Genomic DNA, 18,934 nt, shown 5'->3' on the forward strand with positions numbered 1-18,934 from the left:
CTTACCCAAAGCACACAGCTCAAAGTTCAATATCCCTTCTAACTTTCAATAGCCAGAGGAAAGTAAGTCATGTTAATCCTCTAAAATGTTGCTATTTTACCCTGGAATGACAACACACCAAGGGCAATGGTAAAGGTAGGTTGAAAACCTTCTTCTTCCAAACCAAAAGTTATGCCAAGTCACTGGGCAGCTCCGTATAGATCTAATTTTACAGAGACATTTATGTACATTTCTTTTTTAAAGAAGTTTCCTACTTGAACACCACGCTTTGCATGACAGGTCATACTTCTCTGACTCTGTGTTCACACCTCAAGAGTTTCAAGCCAGCAAATTGTACTTGCACACAAGTTACTACCGTCTGTCAATGGCTCGTTGAGGATCTGCGCTTAATGGCACGCACGCATGTGCGTGTATGTATATATCTGTATTTAGATAGGTTGATTCATTCATGACTTCAGCTGAACAGGTACGTTTACTTCAAGTAATGGACTTGAAGACAAATGGCTGAATGTGAGATGAGAGCCATATTATAAGCATCCATCACAATATCCTCAGGAAGTAAGAAGTGCCGTTATCCCCGCTTTGGAGAGGTAAGAAGTGAGGGGAGGAGGATGAGAGCCATCTGCATCACGAGGGAAGACTATGGCAGAGATAGGTAACAGAACACCTCGTCCCATGCTGGAAAGGATGGTTGGGTCACTAGGACCGTCCCACACCGGAGACACTTTCGAAACAAAACTTTCCTCTTAAAGAAAGCTTCTCATGTCAGCTGGGCCACTCTTCCCTGGCACTTAAAGATTTATTGTGACTAAAAGCATTGGCAAAAGATTGCCAAGGAACTGGCACAGAGGAACTACCGGGGAAGCATTGCTGTACAGTAATTCCACCCCCCAAACTCAGCAAAATTATTTCCATACCCATCAGCACAGCTGGGAGATCAAAGATAGGAGATCAGAGGGACTGTTATTCATTATTCAAAGAAGATATTCCCTAATACCATTTTGCATTGGTCATCTGAGCTATGCCAGGGCACAAATTGCACAAAAAATTTTAAAAAGACAGAAACCTTATTGACCCGACTGCACAGAAGTGAAGTATATTTCATCCACACACGACGTTGCACAAGTTGAACTAAGGCTTTGAATGAATTAAACAGTGGTAGTCACGTGCAACTTTAAAATTAGGTATCCTGATATAGTTTAAATCGACTAAAGAAATAAGATAAACTGAAATAACTATTCCCGCCCAAAGCCTGACATGTCCATCTGGGTTTTTGCACTGCTTGGGCTAGACTGCTTGCAAAAACCAGTTTCAGTTTTGCAACCTGGGCAAGTGAAGGCACCCTTAGATATTACAAATGCCGAGCACAATATTGTTCAGCGGCAACATAACTTCCTATAAAGGCAAGATGACTATTTATAATGCAGCTATCTTAATAACTGATAACACTGCTGACTTGCGTATCACCTAGAAGCAGATTGCAGATGTCAAGTTACCTGTGTGTGATGCAGTTATTTAATCAACATTACATGCTCTATCAGCAACACACCCCTATTGCACTATCTATGAAATTATTGCTATTAATCATAACAGCCATTTGAAAGTATTGAAAATACAAAAGATGGTTTGAATTGTCTTAAGAGGCTGCTGTTATGTTCACTTTGCTGTGAAGATGATGATCTGCCCCTGAGCAAATCGAAGGGTCAGAAGTGCCCGTCACTGAAATGTCCCTTTACCTCAGCTACAAACCTGAGGACTTGACATCAGATACAACACATGCACCAGCCCTCTAGTGATGCAAACCAACCTGTAAACATCACAGGGTTTAGTCAGATTACATTTAAAAGATCCTAGCAACAGTTTGTTCCTCTCATCAAAATGCAGCACATCATCTCTTACCAAACCTCTCCTGGCCAACAGCTTGGAGAAGGACTGAAATTCCTTCCCTCAGGAAGGGAGGACAACCTTTTCATCAGAAGTGTTCCCTTAATCCTCCTCCTCCCTACTAGGGCCCATTAACATTTTACCAAACTGTATCATCAAAACGAAATCTGAGCATGTTTTGAGTTGCAGTTCCCTCCCACAGCAGACACATCCCAGACTCTGCCTGCAGGTGCTGCCTCTGGGCAGCTCTGGCAGCGTTAACACGGACGTCTGAGTGCGCCCGCCGTGCCCAACTCACACCTACCAAAGACAGAGACTTAAGACTGTGTCAGGACGGTGACTGACGGGAAGTTGGAAAGGTGGTGGAAGAGATGCGTTAGTTCTTCCCTTACCAGAGTCCTGTTCAACTTGAACATGGCACATGCCCAACAGGAGGGACATCAGAGATGTAACTTCAACTCTGAGAAGCCACTGCTCCAACTTCATTTTGCAATAACTTAGTATGGATGGCTGAGATGGTAATGGTAGGGATGGTAAATGGCACGTTCCTGACAAGAGAGAAGCCTGGTGTGGGAAATAACACGCAGAGGAACAGGGAACCACAGGAGGAGGAGACACTGGTGTTGGGTGGTGACCCTTGGAAGATGTTTTGTGAAGTGGGGCAGCAGGATGCCAGTGAACAGAGGAGTACAGGTAACTACAAAGCTTAGGAAGAACGAAGATTGGATCAGACGAGGCTTTGGTAAGGGAAGACTGGGCCTCCACCAGTCTTCTGGAGGCTACAACTGGACAGGTGAGGAAGCTACGCCATGACCTGCTGGAAGCAAGAAGGGACACAGTTCAGGTACGAACGGACCGACTGACATGAGATGGAACTGAGGAAGGTCAGGACGGCTCAGCGGTCTGCGTGAGTGCATCTTCCTACAACCCCCAGAACTCATATGACATTCAGCACTCACACCACACCTCTGAGACACTCCCAAGCAAACCACCTTTTTGCTACAAAGAATGCTTTAGATCATACTATTAGTTGAAGGTACGGAGCTCCGTGCAGCGGAGCTAACACTTCTGACTATGCTGATGAAATGTGCTACAATGACATTATTTTCTGGTGTCTTGTTTAGATACCAAGGAAACAGAATACACAAAATTTTCCATTTAAAAACCAGTACTTAAAGTCAGGAAGATTTACAATTCAAAAATACTGGATTTAAGGTGCAACTTGAATTACATTTTATTACATCCCTATTATAATATAGCTTTCAGCTTTGCAGACTTTTTAATCTTTAGTTTAGTTTTAATAATTTTGTATTTAATATATAATTTCAAAGTATGTTGTTAGAGATTGAGTCAAGACTGTGCAGTGGAGGGGAAAAACAGGAAATATACTAGGGCTGAGACAAGAACTGTAGGAACATGGAGAATAGTTTATGGAGTTAAGGTATCTGAATGTCGCTTTGAGGACCTGGATGTTAACCCCACCCTGCTAAACAAACCGGACATATGTGATGCTAGTCCATGCTCTCCTAACATCAATTTATCCTGGGTTTCTTTACCTATGTCTTGGTTACTATAGAAGTGTTCAACTTGATGCCAGTACATGATATGCGTAAGCGCTGAGTACTTACGCAGGTAGATAACAAATAGAAGTATTCTACATGTAGCAATTATATTTAATGCTAAATGTTTGAAAATATCTGGACCTGCATGTAACAAGATACTACACAGACATATACCAAAAAGCAGACCGTAAGGAGATTAATAACTTTTTCAGACAAAGGAAAAAGAGGAAGGGTCCATGAAGGAGGGCCAAAATATTTGAACTATGAAATAAGTGCAAGTGGAAATAAGGAGAAAAAACCTGGAAGGCTGTAAAGCAACCCTACAGGAGGGATAACCATGTGCCCTGGCATGGCTGGGGTATCTGCTACCCCCAGTTTCCTTACGGGCAAGCAACGGGGCAGGACCAGACCTGCCGCCAAAAAAAAGGCCACTGGATTCAGGGGAATTGCAGACAAACCCTGCAGCCTGCTAAATACACAAATGCAAATCAGAAGACAGGCGTTTTTCTTAGATTGTACTGTTTATTTCAACTTTAACACCTCTTTAAATTTGCCCCCGGTGTCACCTTATTTGAGTCACGTATCTCGCCTCAGGGACATGAGCAAATAACTGGGGGGTTGCCAAAAGCCCTTCTGTGTTCTCACCATACACCCTTAAACTCCAGTAAGATATTTTGAGGATGATCTCGGAAAAAACAACCATCAAACATCGTCTCATTGGCTTAAAAAATACTTCTCTTCAGGGCTGCGTGACATATAAATAAAAGAAGGGCTTACACCTTAAAAGGAGCTGAAGACAAATAATTATTTAATTCCTTTAAGGCCATGTTTATTGTGCTAAAGACAAGTATTGCAAGCTGACTTTGGATTCTGACACAAAGTAATATATTTTCACTGCAACAGCACCCTAGAACAAATCCAATCCCAGTACAATTTGTACTTTTTGATCCTTTTATAGCTGTCCAGATTTTTTTTCCTCCTAAAGTCGACCATTTTCCTCTTTTTGTCTATGCTGCTGCTTCATGCCCTAAATGCCTACTGTTTCACAGCCTTCCTATCCTTGTATATTTTTAAATAAGAGCTAAAAGGCAAGATAAACCAAACAGTTCATAGATGTCTGACGCAGAGCATAAGGAAAGCTCTGCACTGAGCCCCTTGTCTAGTTAAATACAGCCAGAATTCACAAATTCTGAAGCGCCTCTCAGCAATGGGAAATAAACTGAATTTATCTGAATAAACCTGTGCTCTGCCTGCAGCAGGAGCTGCCAGAGGGAGAGGGGAGAGATAAGAAGGGCAGATCTTGTTAAAGAGCATATTTGGTCAGAATAGTTTTGATGTAATAACTTTTTTTGCTGTAAATTAGAAATCCTACACATGAAAGCTCAAACAAGTAGGCTGACATTTTACAAAGGCTACTGTAAATATCAGAAGATGCAATAAAAATGCAGATATCAAAGATCTCGGATGATTATCATAACCGACAAAGGAATTCAGAAAATTAACTCTTCAGTTTGGCTGCTCTACTAAGCTACCCAAAACAAGAGACTTAGGAAGCAAAATAATTTAATTATTGCATTCCACTAGCAAATAAATGAGCATTTACTTACTTTCTGTTCCTTTTTCTGGCTCGGTTGTAAGCTTCTAGACCTTCTGTTAGTGTCTTCAACTTCTCTGGCTCCACCTGAGTGAAGGTATGAACACCAAACCACATTACCCAGACCTGCAATTATTAAACATTGCTTTTACTTTACTGCTAGACATGCATTATTACGGAGCCTAATTTTCACCGCATCCATAAGACACTAACTTTCCCAGCAAAGAAAAAATGGATGTCTGGCTATATACACCCCCTCATACATATATGTACATATTCTGATTTCTCTAGATGCCCACACCACCAGCAATAGAAATACAAAAAGCAAAACCGTGACACTCATGAAAACAAAACTAGGAAGGAGAACAGTATTTTAACCCCCTCGTTTGTCTTTATATTATTAATATGAACACGGTTTTAATGTCTCATATTCTGTACTCAAATGTATTTTACAAATGTAGTTCACACCTTTGAGACCATCTGGGAAGCATTAAAATAGCAAGTTGCCTATGGTACAATTTTTACAGATGCTATCAACACAAAACTGTTTCACACCACCTCAAATTTCCGGATAAACTATTTAAGGGATCAGTTTGACAATGCTAATGGCACGGCCAAATTTATTCCTACTTCCGAAGATCCAGGGTCTGTGCTTAAGTTAAAAGGCTTAAGGCCTTAAAAGGGGGTTGGGCAGGCTGACAAGCTTTATTTATGCATTATGAATCCATGAGCCTTCACTAGAGCTGGCTTCAGCCAGCTGATTTATTGGTCCTGAGAAAGGGCTTTTAAATTTTTTTTGTACTTAAGCACATACTTAGCGATCTGCTGAGTCAGGAATGAATTTGAGCACGTGCTCAACAGGGCTGCTGAGCTGGTACCTAAAGTGCTTTCACTGGAAAATAAAGTTCTCTTGAAACCCACCAGAATGATGAACTTTTAAGCAATCTGTATATAAAACTCCGCATACAAACACTGGCACCAGTTAGTACTAGTATAACCAATACAATCATCTACATGATTTTATCATTTGCATTCTCAAAACATTAGTCCACTTAACTCTGCATGTTATTTTGATTTGGCTGAGTCATTTCTGCTTGTAAAAACAAAAGAAAAAGTATTTAAAACACATCAATTAAAAGAAAACAAATGGATGAATTCCTTTTTCAGTATTGCTACATTTTGCTTGACTTATTTTTTAATCTTTCCATAACTTAACAAGAACCTTATATACCATTTGTTTCGTTAAAAAGTACAGCTTGTATTTGACACAAGAAAAATTAATTCTATAAATACAAATTTATTAAGCATGCCTATATACAATCTGAAAAAGAAATTTAAATGCAAATTCCCTCTAAACCCAGCCTGTCAATTACTAAATAATTTATATTCACAAAGAAATTGATTTTTAGACATGACAACGTGAAGTTAATGAGTGAGCAAGTTGTCAAAATCTGTAGAAATAAGGCCCAATACAATACATGCTTAGTCCAAATTTCACATGTCTTGAACTTGCGCATCTGATAATGAAATTGGGGAATACTGCCGTTGTGGGGACTTAAAGACAAGAGTCATTAATGGTGCAATCTGCGCATGGGGAGGCAAGATTTCTGTTTTCATGAAATAGATTCAATTACGGCCACAGATTGTAGTGCTTTTCCCTTACAATGGTGTTTACTTTTAATGCAAGACTACAAATAGTTCAAATAACTCCTCTCCTAATCAGACTTTGGAAAAATACAAATGCATACAGAAGAAATAGTATCTGTTTAAAACCTGTGGAGCTTTACTAAGGATAAACATGAGCAGAAAAGGCACACAACAGTCACAGAATGAGCAAACCGGCTTCAGTGGCTTATACATTACATCTACATTAAAATGGTATTAACGGCGGCATCGTCACTCTGCCTGCCGTACACCGCCCCTCAAGCCTCGACTTTACAGCGTGTCTGAAAAACAGCTACAGAAGAAATGTCTATTTTTCAAACTGAACAAAATTAAAGGGCAATAACATAACCATCTTGAGCCTTTGCCTCCAATGCTTGACTACGTGACAGAGTTGCCACGGATGCTAAATTGGACATTATCCACATCCATATATATGTGTGTGTGTGTGTGTCTGTGTATAAGGAACAAACTTTGCAAAGAGTTGCATATGCCTGCCATTAGATACATAAGAAAGTTCAATAGGAAATACTTTTATCAAGAGCTAATATCATGTTTGGCTAAGCAGGGACTTATATTAAGTAACAAAAAGGAATCAATATCTTCATTATTGGAATTCTGTAGCGGCAGAAGAGTAAAAAACCCGCTAGCGCTTTTTTGAAGTAGTATCAAATTGCTAACATAACATGGTATTGGAAGCAACTATAACAGATATATCTGAATTAATAACATCATATGCCTTCATTTACAATAAGCCATTACAACACTAAATAATACATACAAATGGGATTTTCAGGACACTGATAAATCACACCTGTTACTACCTGCAGAATTATAAAAGCTCAGTTTAAAAAACCTAGTTTAACTGATGGAAAGTCATACTGGGAACAGTACTTGCCCAGTAAGAATTGCTATGAAATGCACTAGCAACAGGCAACTGCTGCTCACACAAACCCTTCGACTTTCACACTGTTGCTCTCACAACCTTGTTCCTGTGTAGGTGATTTAATTTGGATAATAATCAGATTAATTACTTGATGAAATACACATCCTCTGTTTTAGGATGCATGTAGTTTCAGGCTTGCTCCTTTTTCAGCAATATCTACTGCTGTTGCTGCACTTCCCTGGGGGTTCCTCTTTTATTTTCCAAGAGCCAAAAAGCAAGTGTACACTGGGAAACAAAGGTGCAATATTCCTCCCTTCTCCTGTTAGGGAAACACCACTCTAGCTGCTCCTCAAACAGAAGCATTATTACATTTAATACCCATAGTCTTTTAAATGGAAACAAAAATCAAATTATGTATCATATAAAGAAGAGAGAATATACAAAGTACTATGAAATCCCAACAGCATAGCAAAGCTAGTGTTACAATATAGGAAGTTAACATTTGATTATACAAATACTTTTAAAAGATGTTTTAAGGAAGCTCCACAGAAAACTGAATTTTTGGAACTGCTGCTAGTGACTCCCACCATCAGTTGTAACCTTCCAGGGTTTTTGTGAAGCGCAGGATTTCTGAAGACCATTTGGTTTTCCAGTTTTTTTCTTTTTGGTTTTCAAAGTGGTTTTCCCCATGTTTGTGGGTTTTTTTTGTGTGTGGTGGTGGTTTGTGGGTTTGTTTGGGGTTTTTTTATGTGGTTTTTTTTCCTTTTTTCTTTTCTTCAGACCAGGCTGCTCAAACATCTGAAGAATGTAGCTGTACAACATGTTGTAGGAGTGTTTGAACACGTGTATAAATTGCCAGAGTGCATGGGCGTTCCTGCCTATCTCCAACTGGAAATGGAACTATTACACAGCACATGCACATTTTCACCTCTCTCGTATTGCCCTATATCCCAGCTTTCAACCTCAACTCCTGACCTTTGGAATGGTCGTTCACTCTGTACTTCTGGGAGAAAATTAGACTTTTTTTTTTTTTAATTTTAAATTATTATTATTAAAGGCCTTCTGATGTGACAGGTGATCCGTTACATGGGACTTCCTGATGAAGAACTTGAAAGTCTCTCTTGCTGCCTCCACAAGTACCTGCACGAGCAGCAACGTACGCATTTCCTGTTTGCTTCCCTGTTGTTTGTGCTTCAGTATACAGTAAAATCTGTGCCACTGAATATAACATTACACAATGCTTATATAATGTACATAAGAGGCATAAAATCAAAGAAGGCGAGTTTGCACAAAAGCAACTGGACATTCTGGTACCCACAAGCTGGGGAGTAAACGTAAAGAATTGCTAAGGAATGCAAATGAAAAAAGAAATGTCACCTCTTTACAAAAGTTATAAAATATAAGCTCTTCAAATACATCATAACAGTCACATAGATATACAATTTTGTGAATACATACATGTATACAGTGTAATTACTGTAGCTGTAATCCAGATGGGACAAGGATATTGTACATCTCCTAATTTTTCCAGTTTTGTTTAATCTTTTATAGCTCGTGGTCTGTCTTATTTGTCTACACTTTATAAACTGACTTGTCTCGGGGATCTAACCTTTATAAGGCATGAGCTCTTCAGTGCTGTCCTGGCTTCAGCTGGGATAGAGTTAAACCATGACAAGCATTCAAATATTGTTACTCAAGCATGCTGATTTCTCTGTAAATTAAATACTTCTGTTCGGTGTGCTCAGACGGGAGCTCTCTGCAACCTTTGTGGCTAAGAGGTCAACAGAGAAGCCACCCGTGAAGAGAGACTAACGTTCTCTTGGACTAGGGTTGAAACCATTCTGGTCAAACATCACCCCAGTTGTCTGTGGCATCAAGGACCTGTTGGATTCCTTGGGGAAATTACATTTGCATGTCAACCTCTGGTAACTATTACGAACTGCAGTAAGACCAGCAGTGGTTACACAACAGATATACCAGTTCCAGCTGAAGAAATCCTGAGCTACACACCAGTGGGAGTCAGAGGTTGCTGGTGAAGCAGCACTCCTCAACATGTTCTTGTTCTCTCCCTCCTCTGGGCATCTGCTTCAGCCAAATTTTGGGGAAAGCAATACTTTAGTATTCCACTATGTTCTTATGACTGTTGTTGTGCAATGTACTAGGCAGGTATATGGGGGAAAAAGATGTAATTTTTAAGTCCTTTGATTTCTGTGTGTCACAGATAAAAGATTATTTCATTAGATCTTGCCTTTCTGCTTACATATTTTTTAAATTTGCATTTTATAAAACAGCACTTAAAAATATTTATATATGGAAGATGTGACATGTAAGAACTACAAAAAATAATGTTATACACATAGTAGAGACCAGAATTTGAAGTATTTTTCATAATAAAATAATCAGTAACTCTTTGATAACTGTATTTTCTGTATATTCCCCAATAAGTGTATGATTTGTTGACAAAAAAAAATGGATTTTAGTATGAAGCGCAAACTGAAATGCCTTCCTCTCTATTAAACCTCCTTTCAGGGTGAAAATGCGCATGCATTTCCTCTTAAAGAGTGTATGTGTTGATCAGCAAGCTTTTACTTATTACAGACTCCTCAGTCTGATTAGACCACTTTTCCTTTTTGCAGTTTTCAACACTTTAGATGGCTGTGTCCATTTTCTTTGGACAGAGCCAGAAGTTTGACTATACACACAATGTAAGTTAAACAATTTTTTTTAACAACATTTTTTGTGTAGCAAGTCTTTCATGCACAAATTAGTAACGCATTATCAGCCCAAAATATAATTTGTCTCATGGCACCGTTAGAAGTTTCTCATTCGATACCTATGGGAAGAATTCAGTTCTGCAAGCTATAGTTAGGAAAAAACCTGATTTGTACTACTAAAATAAGAGACAAAGAATAAAAGAAGGAATGGACCAAGATAGTTTTGATAAACATTTGATGGGCATAGGTACATGTGTATATATATATAGATAGATATGTGCATATATATATAAATATACCTTCCCCTCCTCAGCGTTTTGTTGACATGAATTGTGAACTTCTTCTTCTCTTACTAGTTTCCCAGGCCATGAAGTCAGTCCTTTGATTTGGCCCCAGACCAAGTCGCCAACGTTAAACGTCCTCGGCCTGTAATGTATCAGCTCATTTGAAGAAGGGGAATCTGGGTTCCTTAGGTCATCTTCACTACTGATGCTTTTAGCATCTGAAGGGCTAGGCACACACCCATTAATGCTTTTGGCATTAAAATCTCCATTGTAATGGATATAGTCTTTAACTAACGAACTTTCCAAGCTATTTGAGGAACTTGGAGATTGCTCTTCCAGAATCAGGTCTTGCTTAGAAGTGTTCAGCAACTCCCCAAATCCTCGGTTCTGCTGAGGCCTATTCCCGTTTATGTGTGCACATCGTTCCACAGTGTTCTCCAGTCTTTCCTTAAAACTCATCATAGTTCTTTTGTAATTGTTATACCTGAAATTCTCCTCCAACATTTTATCACTTTGACAGTTTCGCTGTGATAACAGTATCTGATGCTGCTCGCCTTGTAACAGTGGCAGTGTGGAGATGTTATTGGGCCTTTCGTGACAAGGACTACTATGGATATGGGTAGAATGGTCTAGAAACTCCTCACATTTCCATCTATTTATCTCACTGACAGGACTTTGCTCCCCTTCCCACTGTTTTTTGGGTGTGTTACAACTTGCCGATTTGTAATATTCATACCCATCCCCTTCACTTGAATTTTTACCGTGCTCTGAATTCTTCAGTATTCGTGTTCCTCTAGTGTTCCTTATCCTACCTTCATGATCAGAAACGGCAATGTTTCTTCCATGGATTACTGCACTGACAGCACTAGAAAGATTTAATGGGTCACCAATTGAGGCTGTGAAGGCACTCATGGCACTCAAAGCTGGAATGGGACTCATTTGTGTTGTACTGCTTACGGCAGTGGTGATTACTACTTGCATTCCTTTGCTTGCAGCATCTACAACTGCTTTGTAGATAGCGTCCACCGATGTATCACCCTGAGCAGCAACATTGAGGTTATCCTTTGCCTGTTGTCCAAGAGATGGTTCAGTTCTTTGCTGCAAATCACAAGATGTTTCTTGGAAAGGAGGAAGCATAGTGTTGGAGCTCTCAGGAACTGGTGCCATTCCCATTTGAGTGATCATTCTTTTGTTTAGGACAGCAGCATCCTCCTGCATTCTCACCTGGAAAAAGTAGAGAAAAAGATGGAAATTGCTATTCTGCCTAAAGTTCCATTTCAACAGACAAACTTTGTTTCATCTTAGTAAAAAAATCAGGATGGTGGCCAGGGTGGCTATTTGTTAGGCAATTTTATTTTGGCTATACCTCAGTTATGACATTTTATGCTGAACAAGCTAGATAGAAAACAAACAAAAAAGTGTAATTCAAAGGAAATCAAAATCACTGGCTCTTAGACTTTGCCGCATGGATCAAACCAGACGTCTTCCATGAAATGACACAACCAACCATGCCCTGGTGAGACTACATTATCATCTCTTTCCAAAAGAGTCTTTTCAGGGATTCCCTCTTCTGATTCTAGTATTCTACTATTCTACTCTCCCTTTTTTCTCTCAAGTCCTAAACAACTCCACCAAGGTCAATACTTGTGTTCTCAACTATCCTCTCTTGTTCCTTCCTTCCCAGACCCGAGCTTCGCTTCTTTCCTCCCTACCAACCATTCTTCTGGGCTCCTTGTATGCTCCTCATTCAGTTTCTGCAATGCAGGCCATCACTGCCCTTTTGGAATTGGCTAACATTTCTATGTTTCCCCTTTCAGTTATGCTTCTCTCGTGGGATGTCTTTTTTACGTCAGTCCCTCGCTGACTGTGCCTGCATCCCTTTGCATTGCAGCTGTAATATCAGGCACTGCCACAGCAAACTGCAACCTTCAGATTAAAGTAACTGTGCTTTTATATTTCTTGTCACATATGTAGGCAGCAAAGATGATGTCAGTAATAGCGCTATAGCAAAAAATTGTAAAATCCAAGGTAAAATACTTCCAAAAGCTCCTTTAAATACTTATATACTATCTAATATATCTGAAGCAAAACCTACTGAGATAAAGCTACCAAAATGCATACGAAAACAAAGCGAGGTAATAGGCAGAGGACTGTGATTCTGCAATAGCAGCGAAACATCTACACTGAGAAAATGACGTGTCCTGTTTTTTTTTTTTTTTTTTTTTTCCCTTTCTTAAAGGGTAAAAGCACTTTCTGGCTCTACCTGCATGCTTCTGTCTTCATGTCTCGAGTTCTGCAGCAAGCACAGCAATACCAAATAATAATAAATATGTATTTTAACTCTGAGTAATAATAAATACAAATTTTAACTCTGGTTTTATTATCTATTTTGGTTGCTATGCTTCCCATCAGTATGTTAGCTTGATAGTTCCACTTGCATTATGAACAACTGTCTATTTCGGTGGGTAGCAGGGAGGTATCATTTCTGCACAGTTTGTCATTGCATATTCATCCTAATGCTCGGTTTTTTCAGTCTATCCAATCCACATCCCAGCTAGCTCTTCCACTCAATTTCAGCAGGAATATAAGAGGACAGGTACACACAGTCACCTATAATCATTTATTAAGCTTCTAATTACTGTAAAGTACTATCAGTATTTATTTCTTACCACTGAATTGTTAGAGTGCTCTAAAGGGGAATGTATGATTGTTTGTGCGGAATGGAAAACAGTTTTGCTAAAAGCATATAGCAATTGTTAGAACATACAAAGCATATTTTTTTCAATACATGCAGCATAACTCTTTCCAAAGAAACTACTCCCTATTTCTAAGGAAGAAGGTGTAAAATTTCAGTAAAAAACATTACTGATTTGAAAGAGGTAAGCAATTGTATGTATCATATTGTCTTGATCACTCAGCAAAACCCCATCAAACCGCAGAGGGTATAATTTTACCTAGCGAGAGTTGCACATTTGTTTGAATATTGATTTTATTTTGCTTTCTACCTGGAAGTTTTGGAACAGACATGCCATGGGGTTTGGGTTGTTAGCTGGGCCAGGAATTGGGGGCTGGCCTTGAAAGCCCTGCATGTTCTGATACCCCTGGAGAAGGTGCTGTTGCTGCTGATTTGAAGGAAACATCTGATTGTTGTTTAATAGCGACTGGAGATGACTCAGCTGATGGTTATTCAAAGTAGTGTTTATAGATGACATGTCACCTGTAATTCAAACACAGGGAAACATAAGTCAGTACAGTTTTCAACAGTCAGGAGGAATTTCCTCGACTCAAATTTTAACTGACTGCTAAGCAAACGCCTCTGTAAAACAACACTTTTCCCCTTCAATCTTCTAAGGAACGGTCCTCAAGGCACGTGTCCCCTACTCTTTATTCCTTTATTGCTTCAGTATTGCTTCTTTTGCATGTCACCTCTATCTGGACTCTTTCTAAAGGTTTCTGACATGACTGTCTCTGCTTTTGGAAGGGTACACAGCCAAGCATGGCAGAACGAGCTTCTGTGATATTCAGTGTCTCGGAATCTTACTCTTAGTTTCCAAAAAATGACTGCTTCAAACAGTACTGGGGTGGTGAGGGGGAGGAGGAGGAACAGAGAAAGAGAAAATAATTTTAAAAACCCAACAAAACTAGTTTTTCGTTAACTATGATAAAATAACATGAGCTAACTGCAGATGAGCAAAGGCTTTTTGGCTCACGGACATGTCAGCCAACACTAAATTTTTATTTTTAATATTCTAGAGAAACAACTGTATTAACATTCTGTATTAATGAAAATCTTACTTTACAGGAAAATTCTACTTCTAGTAAAATAACTACGTTGCTGAGCCTGACTCTATGAAATAATAAAAAGCTTAAAAATACATCCATTTCCTGGGGGAAGGTGTTTGTTTTAGTTAAGAGCTCACATTTTTCTTAAAAACTCCCATTTGCAGAATCATTGGTTATTTATATTTTACATGGAAAATACAGTGTTGAGTTCATGATAGCTATTTAGTAGGTAAGTATGAGGTAATAAATTAAAATACTTATCAGCTTTTTGCCACTATTTAATTCCTCCTCCTAGTCTTTCTATTAGATTACACAGACCAAACAACAGAGGAATACTTACTATATTATGTATTCTTTGTAAAAATCATCAAAAGACCCCGGGGAAAAAAATGACATTTAAGGGCTTTTTAATTGCTTATTTTGGGCTGTAGGTGTTAAGTGAGATACCCTGGGTTTCTAAACTACAAACTAAAATGAAAAAGGAAAAAAAAAAGCACCCAGAGAAATGAGAAAATATAAATACACAATAGAGGGCTCGAAGGGCAACCTTTCTCTTTGGATTTCTGCAAGGACCTGCTTCAAGTGCTTTATGGATTACTTTACTCGAGGAGTGTGCTCACGGTTTTGGCACTTTTGAATCATTTGAAAAAATGCACTTGGCCATTTTTCATCTACCGCACAGCTACTCATACTAACCCTGTGATGCCACATGCACTTGAAATGAAACACCGCATCCCAGAGACGCACCTGTGCTTTTACTACTTGAAAAGTAAACCAAGTCCAATTGGTTACAGAATTTTCAGGTGTATATAGTAGGTCTAGTGGCATCAGAATTAAGAATGGAATGTAAAATAATTTCCAAAACCAGTATTAAATGTTCCTGAATTCAATTAGAAGTATTTTAAATTTCTTACAATAACAGTTGTGTTTTTCTCAATAAACAAGCTGTAATATACAAAAGCCTTACCAAAAAAAAAAAAAAAAAAAAAAGTAAGATACAGTGGTCTTTCAAAATAGAAACTAGAATCCGAAATTCCCCCTCCCCAACCCTCTTTCCTTTTTTTTTTTTTTCCTTTTATATCTGTGAAGAAATTGAACTTACCAAGCAGACCTGTCCCCAGTAGAGGGTTAAGTAGCTGTGGCACCACAGAGTTACTGTTGAGTTTAGCTGGACCAGATGTATTCCCAGCATTATTAGATATGTTCAGCAATGTTTCTGCCATTGACACCACTGCTGTCCCACCACCCAGGGTTGAGACAGACAGTGCTGCCACTGCTGATGATGTAGTGGTTGTGGTAGTGGTTGCTTGGGAGGAGGTGGCTATGGAAACCTCTGGATGATTAGCAGTGTTGCCCGATGCAGAGTTCAGGACACCTCCCACCAGCTGGGGGTTCAAGGCCATTAATGCTGAGGCCCCAGAGACAGCTGGGAGGAGCAGGGGGTTAGAAGTAGTGTCAGTGCCTGAAAAGCTTGGTATAGGGTTGCCCAGGGGGTTGGTTAAAAGGGTCTCCACCCTGTTGCTTTCTGACTGATTGCTCGGCAAATGCTCAGGTGGGGCTGTCAGCTGTGTTACTGAGGGTAAAGGGTTATTTTGCTGTTGCAACAGATCTGAGATGGTCAGATTGAAAGATGGTAGGGGAAGCATGGCAGCTGCTTGGGCTTGGTTCTGAAGGAGGGTTGCTAGAAGCTGAAAATGAACAGGTTGTAATACCTGCCCATCCACGTCACTGGAGAGAAAAGCTAAAGCAGCATTTACATTCGGGTTGAGAAAACCTAAAGGGTTGAGGTTGACCTCAGACTTGCCTTCTCCTGCTGAAGGCTGCAGTATATTTAATAGATTCTGGTTTAGGAGATGTTGCTGATTCACTGGCAAAGAGATAGGTAGAGAATTGAGGAGGTTTTGATTCAAAGAATGTGGAAGATTGTTGTTTGAAGAGCTGTTCTGCGGAAAATGAAGCGAGTGTTCGTGGCCAGCGAAAGGGAAATCACTCCCTATGGGCAGCTGGCTCTGAAGTGGGTTTCCAGCTGCAGTAGTGACTATAACACCGTCTTGGAGCACAGATGTTGTCTTTGTGATGGCAGGTTGGCTGGTGCCAGCTATGGCTATTGATGATGATGGTCCTGAACCCCCTGCAACGCCAAAGAACAAAACTATTAGTAGTATACTGCCGGCTGGGAGGCTATCATCAAAGTTATAAAGTAACCATGTTAATACAAACCAGTAATGATTGATACCCAAATGTCTGGAGCATCCAGGCTTGAGAACTTTTTAAATATGAATGAACCTGCCATCGGCAGCTTCAGACACTACGTGCTGAGCCACATCTCATTGAAAATTATTTAACCATACCCTTGTATTTCCCTTAAATTTCTTTAAGTGGGGATATAATAGGATTTCATCCATCACATATTTTGATTAGCATAAACCGAAAAACAACCACAATTTAACATAGTCGTGGACCAGTAAGAAATTAACTACTAGGAAGAAGGATCAATGGGAGACATGAATGATGCTGAGAGAAAGAGTGTTAGCACATGACCTACACGTGGACGTGAACCTTATGCTCTTCTATTTTCACCTCTATTCCATTAATGGGGTTTTGGAGAGTTATTATTTCAAGCATTATTTTGAACTCCTGAAGAAAAAAATATACAGTGATGACTATTACATGTCATGATGATACCTATGATAAAATCCAATGAGCAAAATACATTATGGTCAAGGTAGGTTAGCATTCAAACACCCCCAACGATTTATAACGAAAAAAATGTACATTGGTGTGGTCTAGTCATATCTATCACTTGGCGTGAAAAGAAAGACCAACTGGGTAAATTTGCGATGAGGGGGTTATGCAGAAAGAGTGAGAGAATAATGAAGTTTATTTGGGTATCTTTATAACCCTTTACCAAAGCTGAAGTATCAAATAAATTATTCATTGTCTTTTACTTCAGGCAGAGTCTTGAACTGACAGTGGTCACATACACAAAATCTAGGAGAGGAAACTAAGAGAATTAAAGCAAGAGAATTTGCCTTGAACTACGCCCTTCTACTTTATTCACTGCAATCCACTGGAGAACACTCGAGTATTAAAATCATATACTTTATATATAGAGAATGGTATAATTATAAATGTATTTAACTATGGTTTTGACACAATAAAATAATTTTCCATTCTCAACTGCCCTGCAAATATGGTTCACATGATAAGGCATCAGAAGGTATTGAGTATCCATAAGCATCAATTATCATTTTTCTAAACAAATACTGTTTGAAAAGGGATATGCAACTACACTCCTAACTGGTAAGAACTGAATCAAATCTTTACATCATTTGTAACTTAAAAGACCATTTTTCAAGTACTGTAATGTTATGACAACTCAAAAAGGTACAAAATTAACACAGCACATGAGGCACTGCATTGAACGCATGACAGATCACACCCTCTCTCCCAGGTATCATTATTGCATTTCAGTACAGAAATTAAAACTTTTTAATTAATTATTTAATTTAATTATTAACAAAAAAAAAAAGTAAGAACAAATTGTAATCGTAAAGCAGAGGATATCCTATTCTGGTGTGATGAGAAATAGGTTAACAAAGCAATAGAAGTGGTTTCATGACAAGTGCATTTCTCTAGGCTGCAGTTTGGAACAAAAAACCAGATAAGCACTTGAGGAAGAAAAACCCAACCATGCACTGAAAATATATGTTACACTGGATTTCCAGTGATGGTTTTGTGTTTAACATTTCAGATTAGGCAGGAACAGCAAACGCTCTGTCTTGACACCCCCAGGCCTGGCAAGTGCCTCATTTATAGAGAAAGTGGTACCCGCACCCTGCCCAACTTCCTCGCTCAGAAATAGAGCCTTCCCAATTATAGACACCTTCCTGATTAACATCAATGGAAAGCTGCTAATCAGATGGCTTGCCCAGAAATTACTCAAGACTGAGATGAGGACAGCAACGGCAAACCTATTGGTGCAGATGAATGAAACCCACAGCAACACAAGGGAGTTTGTTTTCTGCCAACATAGGCATCCTGCTGGTCGCCTAATTCTGGAGACGAGAAGCCCCTGGCAATATCTCCAACATGGAGCATAAGAGAAAAAAGAAAGATTCTCTCAAGCACATGTTTACACATCAAGGTGTACATGATCATGCCAGGCTTGTAATGGATCAGTGTGTTACAGCACCCATGGTGACCGTAATGGTTGGGCACTGTTCTTAGAAGAGGGCAAGGCAGTGGGTTGAAAACCTTTTTGCACACAAAAAAAGGAAATTTCCTTTTTTTTTAAAAATAAAATCAGTATTCAGAATTGACATTCCAAGGATTTAAAAATCAGGAAAACCCCAAAGACCAAACTACAGATTTAAGAATGACCATTACAAAGTCATTCCTGTAGGGTTTAAGCAGAATCAGCTGTACCACTCACATGACACGAGATGGATGCCTACCATACTTAAAAATACTTAGGGCCTCTTCAACGAGGAAGAAATTGGCAAGAAAATTGCTCACTAAACCAAAACTCTGTCACTGCACTTTTGGAGACACACTTAAGGTTA

General features: G+C 39.2%; 1 protein-coding gene across 9 annotated transcripts in view; it reads right to left on the minus strand.

The window, feature by feature from the left end:
* MBD5 (methyl-CpG binding domain protein 5) overlaps positions 1–18,934 on the minus strand; it is a 145,248-nt gene that overhangs the window by 3,539 nt on the left and 122,775 nt on the right. For 6 of the 9 annotated variants that reach the window (XM_040602749.1, XM_040602748.1, XM_040602744.1 and 3 more), the window contains 4 exons: positions 15,472–16,500; positions 13,592–13,803; positions 10,602–11,810; positions 5,054–5,166 (listed from right to left, as the gene is read on the minus strand). In XM_040602749.1, coding sequence (XP_040458683.1) covers positions 5,054–5,166; positions 10,602–11,810; positions 13,592–13,803; positions 15,472–16,500 — 2,563 coding nt within the window. The remainder of the gene's footprint in view (positions 1–5,053; positions 5,167–10,601; positions 11,811–13,591; positions 13,804–15,471; positions 16,501–18,934) is intronic. The other 3 variants (XM_040602752.1, XM_040602751.1, XM_040602750.1) reach the window with 3 other exon arrangements.

Source organism: Falco naumanni, chromosome 8 (genome assembly GCF_017639655.2).
Source record: "Falco naumanni isolate bFalNau1 chromosome 8, bFalNau1.pat, whole genome shotgun sequence".
Taxonomy (NCBI): Eukaryota; Metazoa; Chordata; class Aves; order Falconiformes; family Falconidae; genus Falco; species Falco naumanni.